We start from the raw sequence: 26,490 nt of genomic DNA on the forward strand, positions 1-26,490 counted from the left end.
TCCTATTAGAATTCGTCCATTAGTCCTGTGCTGGGGAGGAACTCAGCAAAAAATCGTAGGCCTTGCATCTGATGTCAGGGGTCCCACCATAGCCCTAGAATTATGGCTAAGTCGAACTGGCGTTGATCGACGCGTTGCACAGCAGTTTCCATGAGCGCTCGCTCGCGGTCGTACTGTCCGCAGACAAAGATGAACACACACCCTGGTACGTGTTTATCCTAACGTTTTACAAGATTTCATTAAAAGTTCAGTCAAGTACGTATAGCTGTCTGAAAATTATGAGGTCAATGTTCCTTATCTTCGGCGAACTTTTGCAACGACTTGCGAGCACTTTGATCAATTTTCAGTCGCGATAAGTAGAATTTTCTGAATTGAACACCGAAATGTTCCAAGTCAACGTAACGTTGTTTTGGGGTAGAGTATATAGCCCCTAGCGATGGAACTCCCCACTCATCGTCATTCAAATACAGTTGTTGTTTGGCCAGAAACAGAAAGCCCCATGTCGGATTCACCCCACCCCCCCTCCCCTCCGTTTTTCATTAGAAAATACATTCCTTAGTGCAATGGTAAAAAAAAGCGTTACGTTGACTTGCCAAATTTCGGAGTTTAATTCAGAAAACCGAGTCTATCACGAATTAAAGTTGTTCAAAGTGCTCGTAAGTCTTGACAAAAGTTCGACAGAGATGAACACCGTTGAGCATCTAATTTTCAGACAAACAGACCTTTTTTATAGAAATTTGCGGCGGATGATCACGAGAGTGAAATAGAAGCGTAGAAATTAGAAGCGAAGAGCTTGCAGGAAAACACAAGCGGGTTTATTAATACAACTGGGGAGGAATTGTCTACGTTTCGTCAAGCAGTGCTGCCTTCAACTGGACTTTTTTTTTATTACTTTTTTCGTCGCCTTTGAGTGTTTTAGTTGATCTTAGGCAATGTATGTTTTCCTCCGATTCTACGTACATACTACGACTAACCCTAACCAATTACTAAGTCTTCTAGGTGCAGTCACGCTCTGTCTATGCATGCTGCTGGTCAGTCATGGCTCTGACGTTTTGTCGTCAGAGCCATGACTGACCGCTGGATTCTGGGACGTTATTTGGATTCTGGGAGCAATTTGACCATTTTTAATCTGGAACGTAAAGCATTGGCGCATCTTTTTCAGTTTCGCCTCAGACATTATAAGGTTCACTGAAATCACGTGTCGGGACGTGTAGAAAGTCGAGCAAGTTGGCCGGAGTCCACGTTGAAAACGAGCACGCAAAGCTTCGTCCATGTATGCTGTCCGGGCTGTCCGTCTTCGTTTTGATTTTTTTTCCCTTTTTTTTTTTTTTTCGCCCGGCAGCGCCACTCAGTTTGTAGATATTTTTCATCTTTATTTTACGCATCTTTATGCTATATCAGCTTACTTATCCGATTTTTCCTAGCCGCCCCGGATGTTTTGTTACGCATTGCAGCCGACGATGACGATACCGACGAGCGCTTGAATTGAGCGGAATTAGGAAGTAGCATTCCGCGCGCCGCATCCTCATTGCCATGTGTTGTTGCATCTGTGTGGCAGCCGCTAGAGACACTGAATAAGTTACAACTAAGTAAGTTAAGTTAAACTTATTATTTAGTGACTCTATCTGCCGCAACGTCCGACCCCAACCGGATCTAATAAGAAAGCGTGTGTTCTCCCAGTTGACACACGGCTAAAACTCCTTTGAAGTTGAGATTTCTTTTCGCCTCTTCAAACACTAAAGGAATCCTTATTGAAATGAGTTTGAGACGCAGACAAACGGCCACTGCCGATCCCCCTTGATGATATCTTCGTACGGATCGGGCGATGTTAACGATGTTCATGAATTATGTTCACGTGATAAATAAGGTGCAAGTTTAATTTGGGATAACTAAGTAGCTCACGTCAAGTTTGTAGAAACATACCGTTAATAGAAGACGGCGCAAGTTGCACCTCACTCTCAAGATACGTCACAATGACGTTTCCTCGATGCGACCAATAGGTGAGTAGACAGGCAAAAGAGCTGTTTGCAGTCAACACGCGCACGCTGCCCTGAATATGACGTGTTTGTCGGTTCCTCATTTCTATTAACTTCGGACAAACGGTCGTTTTTATGCAGCTGCAGTACGCTGAAGGATAAAAGCCACCCTGCTTCCCTTGTTTTGTTTCTTCTGGATAACCCAATGAACTTTGTTTCGTTTTTCTTTCGTCGATGCACTCACGTGATTGTTCCGGGCCGGAAAACAGAGCGGTTGTTGCTGCCACTACATCTCGCGACCCTTAATAATCTAATTTATTCGTTTGTTATTTGTTTATAGGATGAGACAACCGAGCAAACAACAACTTTATTTTGAGGTAATTAATGGGCAGTTTCACCGCCAATAAAAGCGATGCTAGCGACAACCGGTGACAACTTAGCCAAGTGAACCGTACCCGTCAGTTCTTCCAATGGAAGCAAGCAAAGTGAATTTGATGATCTCCCGTGCTCGTACAATCTTGATGAGCCAATTTTCCACGTGCGGTGCAGTGGTCCCTTGCGGTCAATGCACTGAATGTCTGTTGTGACCGTTGTGACTCTGACGTGGGTTGTGACGCACGTTCTGGTTCGTTTCGGTTCCTCTCTCCACTTCTCTTTTCATAGCAAGTGGATAGTGCCATCACGTGATGCACTCGTTTCGGTGGCTCTCTCCACTTCTCTTTTCACAGCAAGTGGATAGTGCCATCACGTGATGCGCTCGTTTCGGTTGCTGTCTCCACTTCTCTTTTCACAGCAAGTGGATAGTGCCATCACGTGATGCGCTCGTTTCGGTTGCTGTCTCCACTTCTCTTTTCACAGCAAGTGGAGAGTGGCATCACGTGATGCGCTCGTTTCGGTTGCTGTCTCCACTTCTCTTTTCACAGCAAGTGGAGAGTGGCATCACGTGATGCGCTCGTTTCGGTTCCTCTCTCCACTTCTCTTTTCACAGCAAGTGGATAGTGCCATCACGTGATGCGTTCGTTTCGGTTGCTGTCTCCACTTCTCTTTTCACAGCAAGTGGAGAGTCACATCACGTGATGCGCTCGTTTCGGTTCCTCTCTCCACTTCTCTTTTCACAGCAAGTGGAGAGTGGCATCACGTGATGCACTCGTTTCGGTTGCTGTCTCCGCTTCTCTTTTCACAGCAAGTGGAGAGTGGCATCACGTGATGCGCTCGTTTCGGTTGCTGTCTCCACTTCTCTTTTCACAACAAGTGGAGAGTGGCATCACGTGATGCGCTCGTTTCGGTTCCTCTCTCCACTTCTCTTTTCACAACAAGTGGAGAGTGGCATCACGTGATGCGCTCGTTTCGGTTCCTCTCTCCACTTCTCTTTTCACAGCAAGTGGATAGTGCCATCACGTGATGCGTTCGTTTCGGTTGCCCTCTCCACTTCTCTTTTCACAGCAAGTGGAGAGTGGCATCACGTGATGCACTCGTTTCGGTTGCTGTCTCCACTTCTCTTTTCACAGCAAGTGGAGAGTGGCATCACGTGATGCGCTCGTTTCGGTTCCTCTCTCCACTTCTCTTTTCACAGCAAGTGGATAGTGCCATCACGTGATGCGTTCGTTTCGGTTGCTCTCTCCACTTCTCTTTTCACAGGAAGTGGATAGTGCCATCACGTGATGCGCTCGTTTCGGTTGCTCTCTCCATTTCTCTTTTCACAGAAAGTAGATAATGGCATCAGGGTGGCACCACGTGATGCGATCGCGTCGGTCCCTCTCCAATAAACCAATGTAGATAAACTTCGAGCCACGTGACGCTAGAACGCACTCTCCATCTGCAGATTTGGTAAAAAAAAAACTGCATTTTTATTACACTGTTCTGCTTTCTTTCTGTCTAGAATATTTTCTTACATGTCCCGTTTCGGTATCACCTTTCGCGCTTCGAGGGCTTATCAAACTTCTCTCCCTCCCCATCTTTTTCTTCTTCTTCCTTCTCCTTCTTCGTCTTTTTTTTTTTTTACTATTTGCATTTACGTGATGCAAGCTTGCAATATTCCTTTCGTTGTAGAAATCGTACAAGATTGGGAGAACAAGCACTCGGGCACGAACGGCCACCGCCGTGATTCACAACGACGACGCCGATCCATCAATAGCCACTCGATGACCAGCCCTGAAGATCATCTCAAAGGCAAGTACGACTCGCATTTTGCACTCAATATGCAGCGGGGCGGGTAACCTCCCATTTTTGCGCGTGGTCCCAATAGACCTCTACCCGAGAAGCGTCTTCATGACGTTGGTAGACAGACTGAAACCGAAACAAATCGGAAGGGGAGGGCTGGGTTCCACGAACGGGCACTTGTTCGCGGCTCTCGCGCGCGTCCTCGTTTCCCCCCCCCCCCCCCCTAGCTTCCAGCGTACTTCAACCGTTCAACTCTACCAGATTGGTGGCGCTGTCCAACACTATGACGTCATTCGTTTACAAACAGGGAGAAATCTATAGTGTCGTCTGCTTTGGGTACCGCTAAGTGGAAACAACCACCAGGTTGTCACGAGCAGGTTTCGATTGCTATGACCTATCGACACAGCTGTATCTTAGAAGTGACGTTGCTTCTTGTCACTTTATCATATAGCGAAACCGTTTTCGTATTAACTAACGTTCACGCAAAAAGAATAGACTGATGGCGACCGCAAAGCATATACAATTTTTCAGGAGGTGAACAAGCAGCTGTTAAGTTTGTCTCTGCAAGTTCCGCACACAGTCAACAACATAGGCGCCGACTGCGGGGGGGCGCGGGGGCCCTTGCCCCCCCGGAACATGGACTAGGGGGGCGCCGCCTCCCCCGGGAAGTCCCGCTAAGAGACTGACACCAACCTTCGGGGCTCGTCGCGCCCGGGTCAAAAGAGCGAAGAGGCACCAACCCAAAAATGCAACTTGCAATTCGTAAAATATGTATCCGCCCACCATACTCATTATCCGCAGTTGTCTCGCGACGTAAACCCCCAATTATTAATTATTATTATTATTAATACTCATTATCACAGTACAGGGTGAGGCGAAGAAACACAGAGGATGACACAACACATAGCCTGAATTTCGCCCAAAGCAATCAGATCAATGAAACGAAGCAGTCGAAAAGGTACCAGCAGCTGCCAGTGAGGTGTAACGGTAGGATCTTCGGAACACATATTAGTTGGGAGCGGGTTCAACTCCCGCTGCTCCATTTCATTGACCATATTCATTATATTGCGCGCATTTCGGGTCAAATACCGAGGATTCAATGCATTTTGTTCTTTTTGCACTCAGTTTTCAAAGGCGTAATGCCTTCAGTTCTGCACATTTTCACTGTTTACGTTCTCTGTTTTCTCTTTTGCTCTGTTTTTTCTGTTCTCCCTTGCTCTTATTTCTATACCAGTTCTGCATACATCATAGGATCCCACCAGAGTGTGTGATTTTTCAGCTTTAGTTTTCATTATCCCGGAGGGGGCAAGGGCGCACCGCGAAGTAAGTACTCTGGCGGGGGGGGGGGGGGGGGGATATGTTTATTAAGAAAAAAGAAAGAAGGGAAAGGTAAGCCAGATGGATATCGGCTTGTTATTAAAAAAAAGTCAAAGGCAAAGAAAATAAGAAAACAAAAAGAAGGAAAGAAAGGAAAATGAAGGAATTTTTCTTTTCCTTTTCTTCTTTTTGTTTTCTTATTTTCTTTGCCTTTCACCTTCTTTTTAATAACAAGCCGACATCCATCTGGCTTACCTTTCCTTTCCTTTTTTTTTTTCTTAATAAACATATCCCCCCCCCCCCCCCGCCAGAGTACTTACTTCGCGGTGCGCCCTTGCCCCCTCCGGGAAAATGAAAACTCTCCGCCCCTCAACAACAACAACAACAACAAAAAAGCTTTTCTCAAGAAGCACGTTCGCAAAATATTTTGTCGTCTTTTCGTTCAAATCCAGCATTATACATTAAATTCCAATTGTTCCCGAACGTTCTCGCGCCAGGCGCGTTGTTCCAAACTCTCGTTACTCTCGTGCATGAAAAATGAGTTGCACGCTCGTGGTTGTTGACCCGGCATGCTTTGCGCGCTAAGTATAAGTGGGCCCCATTCTCCTTTGATGGAGCTCGCGTGGTGGGCACCGTTATAAAATATGTTCGCCTAAATTCTTCACTCGCACCGTTTGCTTCGCAGCATTTCCGCGGCTCCTACCCTTTGGTATGCAGTTACCGACACTGCTAGGAGAGGCAAAAGTGTAGGTCGGCTCGAAGGCGGTAAGAATGCTTTAATCCCACAGCGCCATTTCCCAAGTTTCTATTTATAATGCTTAAAGATGGTCCGTTCTTTATCGTATCCCCGCTGTTTTCGGACTTATCGAAGGCAGTGACGTTCAACGGTAACATTGAGTTCTTCCGTAGGTGGAGAAAGCCAGTCCGGATTAAATTTCATTTTCTGCGTTTCGCTGCCTAATAATATCGAAGTAGGAAAACAATATGGGATGTAACTCGATCGACCAAGGGGGGGATCCGCAGGAAAAACGACTATGGATGTTTACGTTCTATAGAGCATACTCTTGTACCACTCCGCAGATTATTGAGCCTTATTTTAGCTAAGCTCGTTTTAGAGGCTTCTTGTTACCGAGCCTCGTTATATGGAGCAAAACCTTTTATGGAAGATGGCGACCCGTTACGTTTTAGCGGAAATCGTTTTTGACAATGGCTTTTTTTTTTTTTTGCGAGGTAACTGGGGCTTTACGATGGCCTCTGTGTCTTTCCCCAATTGAAGCTACCGGTTTGTGGTAAAAACCAGCAGATGGGGCCATCGATTCAGTCTTAACTGCGTAAGATTGATTGTTACCTGTCTTGATTGTCTCTACGACTTTGGCCGCATAATATTTATATTAATACAAGTGCATCCAGTTGTAGAAAACAAAATACGTCGATTCACACTATCAATGAGATTTTCGGGATCAGTGGGACGGGTGCGGATTTTGGAGTAGAGATACAAGATAAGATACAAGACGCAAATTAAAGGAGATGACGTAGGGACTCAAGCGGTCTGCCTGCCTAGATTGGGCACGTTGCTCGGGGAAGGGATAAAAAGGGGTAGTTGGGAGAAAAGGAATCGCGCAGGCATTGTGATCCTAGAACTATATTACACGAAATGTTCCGTAAGCTTCGTTTTTATAACAATTGCAAAACATCGTATATACGGATATACAGGGTGTCCCAGAAAACGTGTCATTAAATTATAATTAAAAAGCTACACCACCTACAGTCATGCGGTCAACGGTATTTGTTCTTACTGGGTTTTTGCCTCACGTGAATGTCGTGTAACGTAAGTTTAATTATGTAAATTTTTGCAAGCTTAAGTCGGAAATTTGCCTAGTAAAGGTCAATTTTACCCCACCAATGTGAAGAGCGTGTCTAATTTAATCAAATTAATGATAATTGACAGGGATATTCAGGAGCTATCCCATCGGAAAAAATAGCCGAACATCATGCTCTACGGAGGTCAGTTCGACGAAAGGAGGTTGGAAACCCAGCCCCCCTCGGCATCGCAGAAAGAGATAACGCAGGCATGGCTTATCACGTCCGACTTTCGCTGGGATAATGCTTTCCCTCTCCCAATTTTAGGAACTGTTACTTTTTCTACTATCACTCTGTGGGCTGGCTTCGGAACCTCCTTTCGTCGGACTGCGAGCGATTGCGCTCAGAAAGACATCGCGCGTTATGGTCCGGTGCTCCGAAAAGCATGATATTCGGCGATTTTTTCCGATGGGATAGCTCGTGAATATCACTGTCAATTATCATGAATTTGAGTGAATTCGGCAAGCTCTTCATATTGGTGGGGTAAAAAAGTGACCTTCCCTTGGCAAATTTCTGAGTTCAGTTCGCAAATATTTGCATAATTAATCTTGGGATACATGAAATTAACTTTAAAAGGTGGCAAAAACCTAATGAGAACAAATGCCGTTGACCGCATGATTCTAGGTGGCGTAGTTTTTTTATTATAATTCAATGACACGTTTTCTGGGACACCCTGTATATTACGTCGGATATAAGTCATATAACCAGAGATACCATGGCTAACCTCGTGAACATGCAGCACAGATTACCGTTCCGGGTACCAGTTCTAGTTTACTTAGTTTAATAATTGCCTCAGTAAACCACGCCGCTGAACTGTAATCAGTAATTGTAATCGTCCACGCATTATAAACGAATAATCTCGTTCTTGTATATACAAAGTCTTATGCATCTTACTATATTAGCTTTGGCTAATAGGGCATCGTTAGTATGGCAGTTCCAGTGCAATAAGTCATCAATAAATGGCGATCCCGAACGTACTTATGTATTTGAACTGAGCGAGAAGTACTTGGTCTACTTGATACTTGTATCGGAAAATATCTTTCCCATCACAGTTATCAAAATCATTGTTTTTATTCACATTTACACACATAACCATGCAGAACCGAACGGTGGTCGCTACACATGCTACTGGTCCGCCCATAGCCATGATACCAAAACCAGAACTGCAGTTCACTCGAACGGCGTTCTCTAAAACGTTGCTTTCAATCTCGAAAACGCAATTCGCTAAAGGGGGCTCGCTAAACGGTATAGGAAAATCCGCCTGTGCAGGCGACGGAATACTCTTAATCCGATAAACTGCCCTTTTCTCACCGGCTGCGTGCATGGCGTCGAAATTCATTAATTGCGAATGACTCCGGCTGTCGCATACTTCGCCATTCATGTGCTGCGGTTGTTGTGAACGCCACTTCGTATTATGTAACACCTACAGAACATTTGGTGTCTCGAGGGTCAAGACCAGGGAAAGAGTCTCAGATGATATCCACAGTTTATTCATGCACCCTTCGCATCATTTGGTTATTGTGAACACCACGTCACTTTATGTGACATCACCAAGGCCCTCGCCGTCCCGTAGGTCATAACCACGGGAATAGCCTCGAATGATACACAATTTATTCCTCTTCCCCAATTCTAACACTTCTTGCTTCTACTATACGTGAAGCAAGTTACAATCAAATAAATTCTTCCTGAGTGATGACAGTCGAGGCTTCTTATTGTGAGATGTTCCTCATTCGACTGCAACTTGGTCCTACTGACAAACCCTCATGAAAGTTGGACACGTCTTCGTCCGTCATGTCTCGATAGCGTGCAATTCAAAAATATCGTTTGCATTCCAAAAGCCAAATAATTCCTCAATCCGCAACAGAACGGTACGTTTCTCATGTTTATTGCTTGCACCAGCATTATTACCACCAGCACCAGCTGTGCATTATTTTTCAATTTGAACGTTTTGTATTTTTGTAAAAGAACGCAACTGCACACAAAACCGAAACTTACTATCCTTTTGGACCCCGCCCAGAAATTAACAACAACCCCGTGTCAGACACGCCTCGCTTCAAGCCCTGGCAGAAGATTTTACCGCTACCCCACCACGACAACGAAACAAATGGTCGTTCCGACGACGACTCATCGACCCCGACGCTAGACGTGACGCCCGAGGCCCAACAGACGGCGTCGGGGCATCATACGCCCAACACGGCCACGTCCTCCAGCACGCCAGTGGACGGCGAAGGCGTCACGTCGTCCAGTGACCACAGCGTCACGACGGACCCGGATGACGTACTCTGGGTCTCGTGGGCTTCCAGGTAAGTCATCTGTACCCGTGTGCGACCTAAGAACGACATGAAATGTAGTCCCTTGAGCCCGACGGAGTTACTCCGCCCCTCGAAGCCAGAGCCGTTTATCGGGAGAGTTTGGCCATTGGGAGGAGCCTATCGCGTACAAAATCGTGTCATATTGACGTCAGACTACGATCGGCGCAAAGGCCAGTTCCAACAGCGCCAAGATAGAGAAAGCCTGCTTACTCGTCGACGTGACGTAACAGCTAAGAGTCAGCCAATCAGGATCGTGTTTTCAACGGCGGTAGCCAATCACGAACGTGCTTTCAGCGGTCGTAGCCATGGAGGCGAACCACCGTCGTCTGCGAGTAGTGACTGAACGTCTCCGCGTACTAAACGGGAAATATTTAAAATAAAATGGTCCCATATCTTCCTCAAGACTGATTTTCGGGAAATTGTGTTGCACTTTTTGTCTACAGATTCAGGTCTACAGTTCCAAGTTAGCTGCAATCATTTGCGAGTTCTTGAATTCGCAGAACGTCGAATCGCAGTAGCAGGCGAATTCTGACTTTATATGTCCACGTAGCGTAAGGAGCCCTTCTGTATCTAGATGGCGTTGCCAGTGTGCTGCCATTTTGGGGCAGAGTACCGCCATGAAATTCTTCCGGGCCACATGGAGACTTGGCTTTCATTACGGTCAGTGGGCGTAGAGACGACGGGTCTGGCATCACGGCGAGTCCCAATCTCCCGGCGGCTAAAAGACTGGCGAAACTCTCTATGAGAATAATGCTGTAGCACCACCAGGTGTCGCCTGTAGGGAGTTTATAGTTTCGGTGTCGATACAATACTTGTCGCGACGTAAAGTGATGCGGCCAGCCATAGCAGCCAATAGGAAGGAGCGTAAGGCGGGGCTCGAACGTGCTGCTTTTCGGTTGACAAAGACTATTGAGACGTTCAAGTATAGCAGTCTTCGGGAAAAAAAAAAAAAAATCCAGACAGCGGCAGGCAGGTTATATTTCAATCTTTCATGTTCTTGGGTACATTGAGACTCGTGTTGTGTTCGTTCGTCTGTGTTCAGCCTCAAAACTGTTTATTTTCCTATTGAGACGTGTTGAGGTGCTGTGCCTGTAAATGGTGCTTCACTGCAACATAGGTCATGGTGTGGTGAAGCGTAACTTACAGGCGTTCCGCTTCATGTTATCGGGTCGATAGATTTGCTCTTTTTTTATGCCATGTGAGCGCCGCGAAGCAACGGTGACTATGATAGGTTTGTGACATACTGGCTGCATCTACAGGTTTAGTCTATACTGTACGGCGAACATTACACATTTCGATCGCATCGTAAAAGTAGAAGACTCCATTTATCTCGACACGAACTTTTTTTTACAATTTTATTACTTAGAAAGAGTATAGTTAAAATACATGGAAAATTGGGCTGGAGGAACATTGCAGACTTATAGCCAATTGTCTCCAGTTTTATTGGAATCTTTTGCAAGCGTTATGGTCATGTAGAAAAAAAAGTAATATCTCACCCCAGGCAATTTCAATGCAATGGCCTATCACACAAACTTCGCCATTTTTTTCTTGTGTCTGCTTCCCGTTTACATCACCATACACAAGTGGCGCTGCCTACAACAATGCGGCATGCTGACATTATGCGCTAATCCTCTTCTTCTGTATGTTCCGTCTGCTGTGTGTGGTGAAATGAAAATGAAGTGCACACAGGGGAAAATGGCAGGGCTGTTGGGTGAAGTAGGCAATAGAAAATGCATGGGGTGTGGCATTGTTAAATTTTTAATTTTTTTCTCTACACTACCATAACGCTTGGGAAAAAAATCCAATAAACCTTCAGACAAATGGCTAGCGGTCTGCAAATTTTTGGGTGGGATAAACGCAGTGTTCGATTTTTACGGTGCGATCGAAATGTGTAATGTTTGCTAGATTAACTCTGCAGAAGGATTTCGCCGCGGTGACAAAAGTCAATCAGACGAACCAACAACGCTGATGTGAGCAGTGAACCTGCGATGAATTCCAAGTTTTACAGCCATCAAAACTCGGGAGCTGACATCAATGCAGGTGTCTCCGCCAATGAGACAGCGAGAGAGAGGTCACGTGCTCAAGGCCTCCAGTAGGAATGGGTTGTAGCTCTGGCTTCCCGGACTAGAGACGCGAGGCCCTGAAAAAAAAAAGAAGACTACTACTGAGATACTAGAGCAGAAAGAAGGGTTTTTGCTTGTTTATTCATCGGAAAAATTGCCCAAAGTTTCTAATTCCGATTTTTTTTATTAGCGCCGCGAAGCAACTGTGGCTATGAGCGGCGTACAGATGTGGACAGCACAGCAGGAAGGAGTGGGGGACAGGGGGGTTAGTATGCGTCCTGGGCCGACGTCAGGGGGAACTGCATGTGCCGACACTCGTCTGGAAAGACAATTCCGAAAATAAAATAAAAAGGTAGAAAGTTCTCACCAAATATCATGCATGAACGAAGTCAAAGCTGCCTGTTTAGTCGTTCTATGCAACTGTTGCACTTGTTCTTTTAACACGAGTTGGTCTGTTGAACTTGTACCCAATAAAAGGTATTCCGCTTTTTATTTCTATGCGGAACGATCGTACTCTTACGAATATCAGTCACTGAAAGATAGAAAGTTAGTGTGCTTCCAGTTTACTTTTTCTTTTCTCTTTTTTTTTTCTTTTGTCATATCTCTCGAGAGAGAAAATCCACGAAAACCGTTCTTCCATTTAAGCAAGTCAAAATTTTCGGAAATTTTGCATCTCCACGTAACAAACTTCGTGTGTCTGTTAGTTCTAGTCAAGCCTGGCGCTAGTGGTTACATTGGCCCATATTTTGTATTTGCGCGCTAAACAAATAAAAGATATCTTTACAATTTATGTTACACTATGATTTGTGTTCTGGTGTTCGCTAATATCGATCTAAGTCGCGCCGGAACGAAAATTTCGTTTTTTCGCGGTTTTTCTTTTCTCGAAATTTCTTTCAGCACTTCAAATTTTCCTGAAATTTTGTATCGCTGCCGCCCCGTGAATGCTTATAATGCGTACGTGTGTTCAGGGATTTATATCACGCAAAGTACGACACCTAGAAAAGTAATTACTTTTTTCTGGGTACTTTGGCGTGTACTACAATGCGCTTACCGTGTAATGAGCCACATTTATCAAAGTATCACAACCCCATACGAGAACATCCAAGGGCCACTCTTCCCGACTTTGCCCCCGAATGAGGAGGAGCGCCCATTAACGCGAGAACTCAAAAAAAAAAAAAAAAGAAGAGAGACAGAGAGAGAGAGAGCCCTTCGTAATAACCTCACGCTGCAACGAAAAATTGATTTTCTAATGAGAAGGGTTGAACCTACTCTTTATAGCGTGTCATTAAGCCTGATCGATCAGCACACGTGTTGAAGCTCGGAGAATAGAATAGGCAAGAAAGTATACATGCATACCCATATAAAAAAGATGAGCTCATTCTCGTACGCCGTATGCCAACGCCAACGCAGTGTAAAATAGCCCTACTGCACGGCATGTATTAAAAATTATTTTAAACCTAACACAGTCGAGACCGCTGAAATTTACGAAGGTTACTGGCGACAGCTACTGCACCTTGACATTTATCTTTTAGAGCCGGGAGGCGCGCTACGCTAATTTCCTTTCTTGTTTTCGTCGCGAATTGAATTTTCTTTTTCAGCTTTTCATTGTAACTCAAAGATTTTTAAGACAAAGAACACCTCATCAGGTGCAGCACTCTTCCAGAACGACAAGAACTCGAACAGTTACATGTGCTACCTGCGCACATTGGAAGGCTAAACCGTACAGCTCATCAGCACTCAGTATCTCTCTGGGTTCATTTATTTATGCATCTTTCTCTTTTAATGTAGTCTCCCTCCATGTACTTCTGCTTATGGCAAAACAGCAAGCAGTAGAGCGACGTAAAAAATGTTGCTTGACGACTAGCGGAATTCCGAGCAGCCTTCGCTCGCTATGCGCTTGGTCAATATTCAGTGAACTGTTATGTTGATTCGTATAGTCCTTTCCTTTCTTATGCCATTTTCCAGACGGCACCGAATGCATACGAAAGACAGTGTGGACGACGACGGCATGGAGGAACGCATTCCAGAAGAGAACGCCAGTGGCCACGATGCTGGCAGCATCTGCTCTTCCACGTCTGCTACGCAAAATCAAGACAACGCGACGGGCGCAGATCCCTTCTCGGACGTATTTAGTGAGGATTCAGATCCAGATTCTGAAAGGTACGCAGCAGACTTGCGGAGACGCAAGAAAAAAAAAAAAAGAAGAAGAAGAAGATACGCGTACAGAGTGTTTCACCTAACCAGCTACAAAACTCTATTAAAGGGGCTCCAAAGTGCAAATTTTTGTCCTTGTGGAATGAAAGATGCCGTTACCTTGAGAACAATACAAAAGGTACGAGATTCATCCGTTGCGTCTTTCATGATTTATGCTGGAAAGAAACCGCAATGTATGTGTGTTCCCTCTCCTTCTTAAGAAGGCCGACAATGCGGAACGGGCTCCCATTGGTCCCCTCAAACGATTTGGCCAATAACTGCCGGCGATCGCTTGAGGAGACCAATCAGAGGCCGCTCCGCATTATCACGCTTCTTCAGATGGGGAGAGGGAATGTAAATTGCGATTTTCTTTCCCTCATAAATCACGAAGGACGCAACGGATGAATCCCGTTCCTTTTGTATTGCTGTCAAAGTAACGGAATCTTTCATTCTGCGCTGATAAATTTTCTCATTATGATGGCCCCTGTAAGAAACCTACCTTGCTGAAGACTATAAAACGATGAAAACCAACGAAAACAAAAATCAATGAAAAGCAGCGGAAAAAATAGCGAGAAAATCTGCGCGGAATGAAATATTCCGTTACCCTGACAGCAATACAAAAGGAACGGGATTAATCCGTTGCGAAAATCGGAATTTACACTTTCCCTCTCCCTCTCAAGAAGCGCGCGCATGCCGTGATTGAACAAATCGTTTGAGTAGACCAATGAGAGCCCATTCCGCATTGTCGGCCTTCTTGAGAAGGGGAGGGAACACACATACAGTTCACTTTTTGCCACGTACTACAGGTATAATTTTATCGAAGTTTACTTAAGACAAATTCTATTTTTTTGCATTAAACTTTGAAGTGTGCTGCCAATGTAATGTTTTCTTGCCAGAACCGGGAAACGCACTGAAGGTTTACCCAAATGCACCACAGAATACGCTATCTAGTGTAACGTCAGCAGCTGAAAAAAAAAAAAAAAGAAGAAGACGTGCGAAAAGAAGTATAGTTTGGGGAGCGCATTCGCTGAGCCACGCTGTCTTCCGTCATGAAGCAACGTGAGAACAGCTATGGACCAGCCCCTTCAGCTTCTACTGACTGTGGCAGCAAGGTTACAACGCCACAGTTATCTGAAACAACAGCGAGAAGGCGACAGGGAGAAGCGACAGGAACAAGAAGAGACAAAAACCAACGTTCTCTTCCGCCACTTCTTGGAACTGCAATCGCGCATCTCAAGTAATTTTTCGCACAACAACAACAACAGCAACTTTATTTTGAGATGATGAAGATAGTGAGGTGATGATTCCCAGTTTCCATCAATTTTACGGTTTCCAGTTCAGGGTATTTTTTACTTTTAGGGTACTTTGACAACTTTCAGAGTTCACTTCGAGAAATTAAATTTCTTTGTGTGACGATGAAACACCCGAATCATCAGCATCGTGAAAATAAAGTTGTTAAATGTAATAAAACTTCGGTAAAATTACTAGTACATGACAAAAGCTTCCTATGAATAAATACAACCACAGCCCCCGTCAATTTTCAGACAAGTGGATTTTTAATAGACTTTTGTGACACGTTATGTGTACATGTTTAAGAAAGTCAACAACGTCATCTGGTTGAAGCTAATATAAGCTCGCTATCTGCTGGGAATCCGATATATAGTGCGATATCAGTGCAGATACTGGATAATTATTACGGATTTCATCGCTGTACAGGACTCAGATCGACTCGCGTTATTCATATAAGTAACAGTTGAAGGCGAATATGGGACAATTTAGTGCATCAGCTTTGGCGAAGTAAATGTCACAAAATTTAAAGTAAGTGCAAGCAGGGCCCTTGGTGCAAGTATAACGCTCTGTGGGAATGAACGTTAGAACACGCGTGTATAACGTGTAACTAACAGTCACTATCAAACTGTTGCGATGACTATATAACAAACGTGTACGAGCGAACGATATCCGAACAATGAGAACGTCGGAAAATAGCTGGACTTCCTTTGAAGGAGCCGCCACTAGAAGTCAAGTTCGCGCACGGGCTTCACTGCACGGGGCATAGAAAATAATACTATACAGCAGTTCGCTATACAGGGGGTCGCTATAAGCGGTTTCCAGTGTATTGCATTTTTGGCTCGAAAATAACGTCGGCATGGCTGATGTATATAATGAGGCATTTCCTGCAGTGACATGGAAGAAGAGGAAGACGCCGAAGACATGTTCACAAAAGGCCTGGAAGGATTCCTGCGAGCAGTAGCCAGCCGGAAGAGAGAACGTGTCAGGGCTGCGTCAAACTGGTGCCTCGCATCCAGACACGCGGGTCCCGAGCACCGCCTCTTAGCGTGTGCCACCTTCACAAAAAATTACAGGTACTTAAGGCACAGCATTCAGGCTGTGATCAGGAAGCTAATGTTTGCTTGCAAAAGAGTAGTAATGCACGTTACTTTCAATGAAGGCACGTACAAGATACCTCAACAGAGTATTTAAAAACACTGAGTATATCTGACAGTGAGAAAGTGTTTGAAGTGGGATGCAGTGTACTCTCCAAGCATCTATTTGTAGATTTTATTTTGCTAGAAGTAGTACATTCCTTGAATTACCGAGTCTCTCTGCTTCACTTCTCTCCGACATGAGCGGTATAATTTATGGTCAGCACTATAAATAATCGAATCCATATAATTTGAAATTCCCGCACAGAGAAGCGTTTGTGCGACGTCAGTGTGACGACTGTAACGACACGAGGGCGTGGAAGAGAAAGTTGGGTAAAACTGCTCCATAAGGGGGGGGGGGGGATTTATTTGCAGGAAAAAGGGAAAAAAAAGACGAAGGGGGAAAAGTCTTCGCTCTTTTCAAGGCAACATTCCTACGTACTGTTGATGATCCAACATCTTAGCACGGAGTTAAAGGTACTGTAAAGCAGCACCGATCAAATGTCATTTAGTGTGGCTTTTCGATAGTACAAGGCACCAGGACAAAAACTGTGCAAGTTTCATTCCAATCGACGGTGCAGTTAATTAGAAAATTACAATTAAAGATTACGGGCAACACTGTACTAGGTATTCGAAATGAATCCGTACTTCTGACACATACGGCGGCAACCACATTGCATGCGTATAACACTGGGCCCGACATAACAATCCACCACAATCCACCATAAAATCCGCCCCTGCAATCCACACAACGATCCACATCTGAGGATAAACGGATAAGCGAACTGAAATGAAATGCTGAGCCGTTGAAAAAAAATGTGTCAGACGTTCAAGAAGCCAGACAGCGTCGGGACCTGTTTGTTCATAGAGGTTCACAGAGAGAGTTTGTTCGTTCGAAAGAGGCCGCGAACAAAAGGAGCGCGCAGACGCAGCAGAGCACTGCAGCAGAGAAGTAGGGAGAGCCCCCATCGAACAGCGGCCAGCACTGGGTTACTTCGCAAAAACAGGGGTTAACAGGTTAAACTGTTAACAGGGATTTCAGAATGCATAGATAAACAGGAAAACTAATAATATGGTTACTAAAATAACGAAGCTCCGATGTCATAGTGTGTAATACCAATTTTCAGTGTTGCCCGCTGTACAGGGGGTTGTTTGACACCAGGCGTCGCACCGCTCCGCTACGCCGCATCTTTCATGGCAAATTAAAAAAAATTATAGCGCGTTGTCGGTCATATGGTTCCGCTTATGGTATTTAGAAGCAACAAAGTCTCTAGTCACATCACCGGCATATCATGCTTGTCTACTGCTTTACAGTACCTTTAAGATCTCTCTGTTTTTTTTTTTTCTATCTCGCTCTTATTTTTTGGCTCGGAAAGTTAGGATCCCTGCAGGGTATATGCTACACTTCACTAAGCGTATATACTTCGTTTCAATGCGCTTGAAATAGACGTTAAATATTGTTATTTGCATTGATGTAAACCTGCGTTCCAAGGCTTACAGCAAAGGGAATATCAGACGCGTATAGAAAACCGGTACCGTGAGAGGGGTCATGTGTTCTCGACTACCCATTGGAATGGACGTAGCCCTCGCTTTCCCTTACTGAGATAAGGCCTCGACAAAAAAGAAAAAAAAAAGGCACGAAAGTGGTTTAAAAAAAACTTGCCTGCCAAGCCTGACGGTTTAGTCGTTCTGGACTCCATTGACATGAGTTGGTCTGATGTAATTTATAAGCTAGACAAAATAAAACATACCCCGTTTTTTTTTGTTGTTTTTTTTAATTTATATGGTGAACGATAGTACCGTTACGAATATTAGTCCCTGAACAATCCAAAGCTATTTTACCTCCAGATTCTTTTTTATTCTTCCTCGAGAGAAAATCTGAAAAAGTCATTCTTCCATTTCAGTATGTCAAAATTACCGGGAATTTTGCATCTCCACGTAACTACTTTACGGGTTTGCTAGTTCTAGTCAGGCACAAATGGTTACGTTCATTTAACGAGCTAGACTCCCGCCCCCTCTCTCTCTCTCACAAAATTGCTTGGTCTCTGGCCACATCCAGCACACCAACGCTCTGCCCTCAAGGCTCCCTTCACCTTTCTGGACACCACAGGACTTCGAACCTGATTGTGATGGGGCACATGATTGCATTTCCCCGCATCACCACCAGCAATGGGGTAGAGTGTCGCCCCCGGTGATGAAACTCCCCAGACATCGTCTTGTAATAAAGTTGTTGTTGTTCATTCATTTAAAGTGACAGTCCGGTCGAAAACATAGGTGTGGGAAACACCGCCTTATGATTTCTAATACTCCTCACAACAACTGTGCAAAATATTTCTGAAGAAATCGTATCGCACGATTTATAATCGACTTTTTTCTATGCCGCAATTGGTCCTGAGTAAAGGCCGCAGCGAGCTCTCGCGTGACGTGCATAAGAGCGATGCCGCACGTGACTTGCGCATGCCTGTTTGCGCGATAGTTGATTGTTGCGTGCTAGAATTTGTCCATTATGAAGTTTTTGAGTAGCAATCACGCGTTATGTAGACTAAAATGCACAGTAGCATCAATGTAGACACAGGTATCACGACGTAGCCTTCTGTTCAGTACACTCATAGACAAAAACACCTCTCTGCACCCCCAGCAACGGCGCAGTCCTCCGCTCCACTTTGTCCATTGGGGACGTCATGCTCACGTGACGGCTGACGTACATAGAGGAGCCTTGGGGCAAGGAGTATGCGAGGGAGAAAAACGAAACCGGATGTCTTCAGAGGAGTATTTTTTATTAGATATCTCGAAAACCACGCCATTTTGTGAGCTGAAACTTTCCACGCAGCATGTAAGTCTCCGTGGCAGTTGGAAAAAATCAACTTCCGGTTTTCCCGGACTGTCCCTTTAAAGTCCTAAACGAACTTTACCTAACCTAACCTAACCTAGCCTAACCTTACCACCATATCCACCTAACCAAAACCGACTCTCAGACCTTTATCAAAGTTTCTTATGCCTACATACACGGACTCTTTCCCTTCTTCGCATGCGTGACACTGAGGGTTCAAAAGCCTATTAGGATGGGGTCTCTTTTATTCTTCTTTTCATGGGCAGGGAGACTGAGTGGTCTTTGCGGCTCTTCGGGTCGCGTAGTACTCGGGCGAGGTAAGATGACAACCCCCCACCACCGCCACCGCACATACACATGAAACTCCAGCACCTTCAAAATGAATATCCCGCGCAAACCCACTGTTATTTTACATTTAGGGCACTCGATAACAACAGAGGCCAACGTTAAGGGTCAGTTTATACATTGGATTTCCCTCTTTCACCTCCCCCACTACGCGCTCCGACAAAGGAACCGAGGGTCTGAATCTATCCCCTGGTTAGGTATAAAGCTTGCCATTGAAGTCACGGAAAAGGGATACTTGGCTCTCCAAGCACCAATTCGTAGATGCTTCCACGGGCAGTATATTCCGACTATTCTCTAGAGATCTGGCCTAGGATTTTCCCTCTCCCTCGCGCGCCCCGCCCACCCGGAGCGCGCCAATGGGAGGACGCGTGGGCGGAGTCGACTTTCATTGCCATCTGGGGGCAGAGGTTCGAACGTAGACGGAGACGTGCTTTTCGCGATGCTACGTCCACTGGGTCGTTCCATTCACCATGGCCCTGACTTGGCCCGTGTTCCATAGATTGCGCTGCTCGATCTGTGAATTTAGGGACGCGCGTTCCTTGGGACCACGAAAATGGTCGGCGATAAGTACTGCGTCTGAGCGATGCTTGCGTTTGTATGTTTGTTTGTTTTTGCTTTTAATGAACGTTTTATGATGGCTTGTTTTTGCTTTTAATAAACGCTTCATGATCGGCGTCTCTGAGCGATGCCCGCGTTTGTTTGTTTGTTTTTGCTTTTAATGAACGTTTTATGATGGCTTGTTTTTGCTTTTAATAAACGCTTCATGATCGGCGTCTCTGAGCGATGCCCGCGTTTGTTTGTTTGTTTTTTTGCTTTTAATAAACGCTTCATGATCGGCGTCTCCGAGCGGTGCCCGCGTTTGTTTGTTTGTTTGTTTTCGCTTTTAATGAACGTTTTATGATGGCTTGTTTTTGCTTTTAATAAACGCTTCATGATCAGCGTCCTTGGGCGATGCCCGCGTTTGTTTGGTTTATTAAACATATGGAACACGCGTTGTCAGAATGATCTTGATAAGACGTCCGCAGAATCGTTGCGCCCGTGTTTGGTTGATAGTAGGGCGTTCTTTGGCGTGTGCCTTCCCTGACTACAGTGTGACAACAGGGTTTCAGAGGACAGCCCTCAACCCCATGTACTGTTGTCATCGCCAACAAAAGCCTGTCCATGCAGTTCCTTGCAATAAATGTCATGTGCATTAATTTCGCAGCCCGCTGTGGTCAGTTGCATGCGTCTCCTGGTTTCACATAGAAAGATGATGCGCGCCTAGTCGATTGACAGCGGTACGGTGCCACCAAAGTTTAATGAAAGAAACCACCAAAACAGTAGTTTTCTGTCGTCATTAGCCAGCATTACCTAACATACGCACAGAAACGGCCTGGGCGTCTCGTCAAAGTCCTTCTGTAACAACGTGTGTCATCATGTTTAGTAAAAGGGGGAAAAGAACCAGAGTCTTCTGTCGGCATTACCTCCTAAACGTACGCACAAAAACGGCACGGGCATGGAATCTTATCAAATTCCTTTAGTGACAACACATGTCGCATGGCGCAGTTAAGACATAAAGGGGGTATGAAAGAGAGAGGAAAAAAAAAAAAAAACGCAGAGGGAAACAGTCCATAATGACGCATTGTCCCGCGAAACGACAAAAAAACAAAAGCGGGGCATACCTCTCGCCGCCCGCGTCCGGTCCACAGCGCCTCGCACACGAATCGCATGACATGCTCAATAAAAGGGAAGGCACACGCCAAAGAACGCCCTACTATCACCCAAACACGGGCGCAACGATTCCGCGGACGTCTTATCAAGATCATTCTAACAACGCTGTTCCATATGTTTAATAAAGCAAACAAACGCGTGCATCGCCCAAGGATGCCGATCATGAAGCGTTTATTAAAAGCAAAAACAAGCCATCATAAAACGTTCATTAAAAGCAAAAACAAACAAACAGACAAACGCGAGCATCGCTCAGACGCAGTACTTCGCCGACCATTTTCGTGGTCCCAAGGAACGCGCGTCCCTAGGTTAGGTTCACAGATCGAGCAGCGCCATCTCATCGCGAAAAGCACGTCTCCGTCTACGTTCGAACCTCTGCCCCCAGATGGCAATGAAAGTCGACTCCGCCCACGCGTCCTCCCATTGGCGCGCTCCGGGTGGGCGGGGCGCGCGAGGGAGAGGGAAAATCCTACGCCCCGTGACGTCAGGGCGGGGAAATGTGGGCGCGGCCTTTTCGCCTGATTTCCTTCCGTCTCCAGCCGCAGACCGCTGCCACGACAAAAGCTCGATTTGAACTGAAAGGACAGGAGAGTTGTTTGGGGTTAGAAGTTCCCGTCAGACAATTTATTCCAATTACGCTGAAGAGGGAATTTCCGTTTAAGGCAAACAGTTAGGTGCTTTACCATCCCTGCCTGATAAACATTGCTTGTAAAAAAAAAAAAAAAAAAAAGAAAGCGCCATGACGTGTAGTACGGAACGCAGAGAGAGGAGTTAGAACAACAAGGCATAAAATACAGGGTATGCACACATACGTTGAGTATAACCACGGCTGCGCATGTAAAGCAATGTCGGTATATTCTATCTGCGCACACCCTGTACCAGTGGTATAGCCAGAGGTGGGGTATGGGGGCTTCGACGCCCCCCCCCCCCCCCACACACACACAAACACACGAAATCGTACCTTTGTGAGAGGGGAAAAGAGAGTGGAGTTCCCTCCCCCATATAAAGTTGCCACAGAACCCTTCCAGGAATATCGCTTGCTACGCTGCTGCCCTGGACAATGCACGTATGAATACTTTCAAATACGAGCCAGGCTTCAAGTTGCTCATATGTATTGGTTAGTGCAGTGGTTCTCAACTTACGTTATAGGAGGGAGTACATGTCTGTGCCAGCTCAGCCTTAAGGATCCTACACTTGGAAGCGACTTTCTAGAAGGCGTCAGGTGAACTAGATGTCGTACAAGTATTGAATGATTTATTTTTAATTACAATTTAATTACGTATATGTTGCTTAGTCATAAGGTGTCGGCATCAGTTTTGCCAGACTCATTGGACAACTTGACAGTACTTCTCCGACAATAATGCATTGTAGGATTACAACTGATTGTTGTAAATGAATAAAGTACCAACTTGTGCCTGTTGGTCACACATGATAAAATCGCTAAACACAGTGCTAAAAACACTAAGGACGACACAGGACAGTGCAGTGCAGTGCGTCCGTCCTGTGTCGTCCTTAGTGTTTTTAGCACTGGTTTTAGCGATTTTATCATGATTCTTGTGAAGCTGAATTCAATGTAGCCAGGGGAGTTCTTCAAAGTTCCTAACCGAACAGAACTTTCATTGTGCGTGCGGGGGGGGGGGGGGGGGGGTGCAATTTTTTTTTCATTTGTCCCCCTTGAGGCAAAAGGCGCCGGCCCTGATCAGGAACCCCACGTGGTGAGGTTCGATTGTCGGTAGAGCCAGCCAATACCTGTTGGCTCTACTATATTTACAACGAGCGCCTGCAGCAGCACCTTGGTCCAGCGATCCGATGCCAATCCTTATGACTATAACGAGATGTGGGAAGCAGTCGGATGCAAAGGCTTGCCGAGGTCGAGCGGTTGTGCCACAAAATCACCACAGTTAAGAATCCACAAAATTAAAACCCAGACGCTCGGAATCCCAAACCACTACACTATGATGCCAGAACAAGCACGAGAAAACTCTGACACCATACTTGGGCTAACTTTGGTTAGCCCAAGTTGCCTAACCGTAAATTAACCAACGTCGCTTCATTCTGTGTTGCTCCAGCGCGTCCACCCTACTAAACCAAACCGTTGCTAAGATGCGCATTTCATTCACTAAGGCTACTTTAACCGACATCGAAGACACGTGAAGCTGACAGGTTGCTCAGTGATATTGCTATTCTGAAACATGGCAATTCTGAGACCTCGCGGATATCGGCTTTCAAACTGTAATTTGGGATTTTGTTATTGTGGATTTTAAAATATGGGTTTTTTAACGCCGGAATGTCGTGGCATATGCAGTGAGCGTGCTTTCACTCTCGGCACCTCGCGGAACCTAAGGACACGACTCGCGGAACCCCCAGGTTTCGCGGATCCACTGGGTTAGGACATGGATTGCACGTTATTCTTCTCTGGTACTTTCCAGTAAACCTACACAACTCTGCATGAGCCAAAACCGGCTGACCACCCGACTTATTTCCTTACAGAATTCCAGGAACTAAAGTAGTCTACCTGCCAGTGATAGCTGTAAGGAAGAAGTTCAGAAAACACGGCATCGGAAAATTCCTCCTCGAGGTAGGACAACATATTAAGGACTCTAAAGGTAGCAGCTGTCACGGTATCCCTGTGTACCTAAGGCACTGCTTCTTTTCTTTCAGCGTCTAAAGAGCCCACTTGTTGTGGGTCCGTACGACGCCATAGTTGTGCGAACCCCACCGAGCTCGGTACATTTCTTCATGAAAAACAATTGGACCAATGACATCATTCTCAACAGCCGCTTTAGGTTGGGAACGTCGCTGTTTTTGTTCTCATCTTTCCGTGTATTTGTATACCTTCGTAAACGTTCATCAAATTTTCTTGCACGAAAATATTGCAGGGAGCTCGAAGAGATTCCGAATACTGGCATTTCATTGTGCTACCTTCCGCCATTTGACGGTAATTTTTTTTTACAAATTATTTACCGTGTGTTCACACGAACGGCATCCTCACAGAATACTCTTGCGAAAAAAAAAAAAAACTGCTCAGTAAAAAATCGGGAGTGGCGCACTGTCGTCTGCTACGGAATATTTTTGTATCTTGGCAGCAGAAAGCTATGACCTTTTTCGCATCTTCTGCTGGGGTACCGGCAACACCACCTAGATACAGAAAGCCTGCGCGCTCGTCGACGTGATGTAACAATTAAGAGTCAGCCAATCAGGATCGTATTTTCAACGGCCGTAGCCAATGACGAACGTGCTTTCACCGGTCGTGGCCATGGACAAGAACAACCGTCGTCTGCGAGTTGTGATTGAACGTCCCTGCGTACTAAATGGGAAAACTTGGAAATGAAGCGCAAAACGGTCTCAATCTTTCTCAAAACCGATTTTCTGGAAAGCGTCTTGCACTTGTCTAAATATCTAGGTCTGCATGTTCCATCAGGTGAGCCGCAATCATTTGCGGGTTCTTGAATTCGCAGAACGGTGAATCGCAGTAGCAGACTGAAAAAGGGAGAGGAGGCAATGCGCAGGCTTTCTCTATTTACAGGGTTAGTCTAGCAAACGTTACACATTTCGACTGCATCGTAAAAATAGAAGACGGGCTTTAGCCAACCCCAAGCTTCGCAGACTGATAGCCATTTGTCTGAAGTTTCGTTAGATTTTTTTTGTGAGCGTTATGGTCCTGTAGAAGAAAAATTAAAAATCAAGCAAAATCTCTCTATGCATTTTCTATGGCCAATCTCACTCAAAAGTCGCCATTTTCTCCTGCGTGCGCTTCACTTTCATTTCACCACACACAGGTGGCGTCAACATACAGAAGAAGAGGATTGGTGCATAACGTCAGAATGGACATGTCACATCGTTCTAGGCAGCGCCGCCTGTGTGAGGTGATGTGAATGTGAAGCAGACACAAAAAAAAAATGGTGTGTTTGCGTGAGATAGGCCATTGAAATTGCATGGGACGAGATTTTGCTTGATTTTTAATTTTCTTTCTACATGACCATAGTGCTTACAAAAAATTCCAATAAAACTTCAGACAAATGGCTATCAGTCCTCAAAGTTTGGGGAAGGCTAAACCCAGTCTTCTATTTTTACGATGTGATTGAAATGTGTAACGTTTGCTAGACTAACCCGTAGGTGGTGTTGGTACTGAGGACGGTTGCTTGCTGCTTGTGCGAATACACGGTAGAGTGACTAGAGTCAACTTTGTTTCAAAGTAAACTGCCACAGACATTGGGTTGTTTTAGGTCACTACCCTCCCCTACCTGGAACTCAAGAATGGAATCGTCCGGAAACGATCTCCAACATGGAGGATGAAATTGATCGTTGGTGAGCGAAAAGATATCGCATTTAAAAAAAAAAAATCTGACAAATTTATCTGATTTGGCATCGCCGTTCGTTGCATATACCAATGTGCTCCTATTTCAGGAAGCAGAAATCTTTGGAAGCATATCAGTGCCAGGTCACCTGTTTAACCAGATTACAGCAGGAAGTGATGAGGCTAAATGCTCTCGTAAGTGTAATTGCAATTTTGGGAGTAAATAGGGTAGAGTAAATAACGGTAGAATCTCGATGATACGATCAAGGATGATAAGAATTCCGGGATGCTACGAATTATTTTCCGGTCCCAGTTGGAATGCCTATTCTTCCCATGTATTAGAGCTAAGGTCATACGAACGAGTTAGCTTGCCTTCACGGATGATGCGGCCTTCACGGATGATGCGAACGAGCCAAGGAAGCGACAGAGGTCATTCCCCCGTGACGCGAGAGCGCGCCAGTCATGCTGCTCCTCCTTTTGGGGAGGGAGCGAGATCCTCACCACGAACTCCCTTACATCATGTTGCGCAATGCAAGCAATGCCTCTCCCTTTGGTGGTGGTGGAGATAACATCAAAGGGATTACTACACGGCCTTGAACCTTACATCTGATTTCACCTTTTTACCCCCCAAACCCCAACCCCGCAACAATAAACCGCGAAGCTATGTGAGTGTGACGTCGCCAAGACGCCCCACTGGCTTAGGAAAACCAAAACGGCGACCAGAACACGTGGAGAGAACTTCTTGCTACATCACGCATCACCATTCCACAAGTCGGCTTCACCTAACGCCTGCGTTCTTTAGGAGAAGCTCGCTTTACGACACTGTCGCGCGACTCGCGGATGGAAAGCACGTGCTGGGCCTTTTGAATCATCTCGCGTATTTCGAACTCTACGACCGACCTCTTTCACTGACAGTAATGGAAAATGAACAGTCACTGTCTATTTTCTTGCCTTAATTTTTATTTTGGCTTAATTATTTCTATAAGAATTTCGGATGATACGAAGTT

At 45.4% G+C, this 26,490-nt stretch overlaps 1 protein-coding gene across 4 annotated transcripts in view; it reads left to right on the forward strand.

Moving 5' to 3' along the window:
* Window positions 1–26,490, forward strand: part of LOC135391297 (uncharacterized) — a 198,043-nt gene that overhangs the window by 170,281 nt on the left and 1,272 nt on the right. For 3 of the 4 annotated variants that reach the window (XM_064621512.1, XM_064621513.1, XM_064621514.1), the window contains exons 3-11: window positions 4,026–4,145; window positions 9,331–9,616; window positions 13,654–13,848; window positions 16,062–16,244; window positions 23,677–23,764; window positions 23,848–23,972; window positions 24,066–24,124; window positions 25,413–25,494; window positions 25,594–25,678. In XM_064621512.1, coding sequence (XP_064477582.1) covers window positions 4,026–4,145; window positions 9,331–9,616; window positions 13,654–13,848; window positions 16,062–16,244; window positions 23,677–23,764; window positions 23,848–23,972; window positions 24,066–24,124; window positions 25,413–25,494; window positions 25,594–25,678 — 1,223 coding nt within the window. Of the gene's footprint in view, window positions 1–3,735; window positions 3,804–4,025; window positions 4,146–9,330; window positions 9,617–13,653; window positions 13,849–16,061; window positions 16,245–23,676; window positions 23,765–23,847; window positions 23,973–24,065; window positions 24,125–25,412; window positions 25,495–25,593; window positions 25,679–26,490 lie in introns of those variants that run through there. The other variant, XM_064621515.1, reaches the window with a different exon arrangement.

This window comes from Ornithodoros turicata, chromosome 4 (assembly GCF_037126465.1).
Source record: "Ornithodoros turicata isolate Travis chromosome 4, ASM3712646v1, whole genome shotgun sequence".
NCBI classification, from domain to species: Eukaryota; Metazoa; Arthropoda; class Arachnida; order Ixodida; family Argasidae; genus Ornithodoros; species Ornithodoros turicata.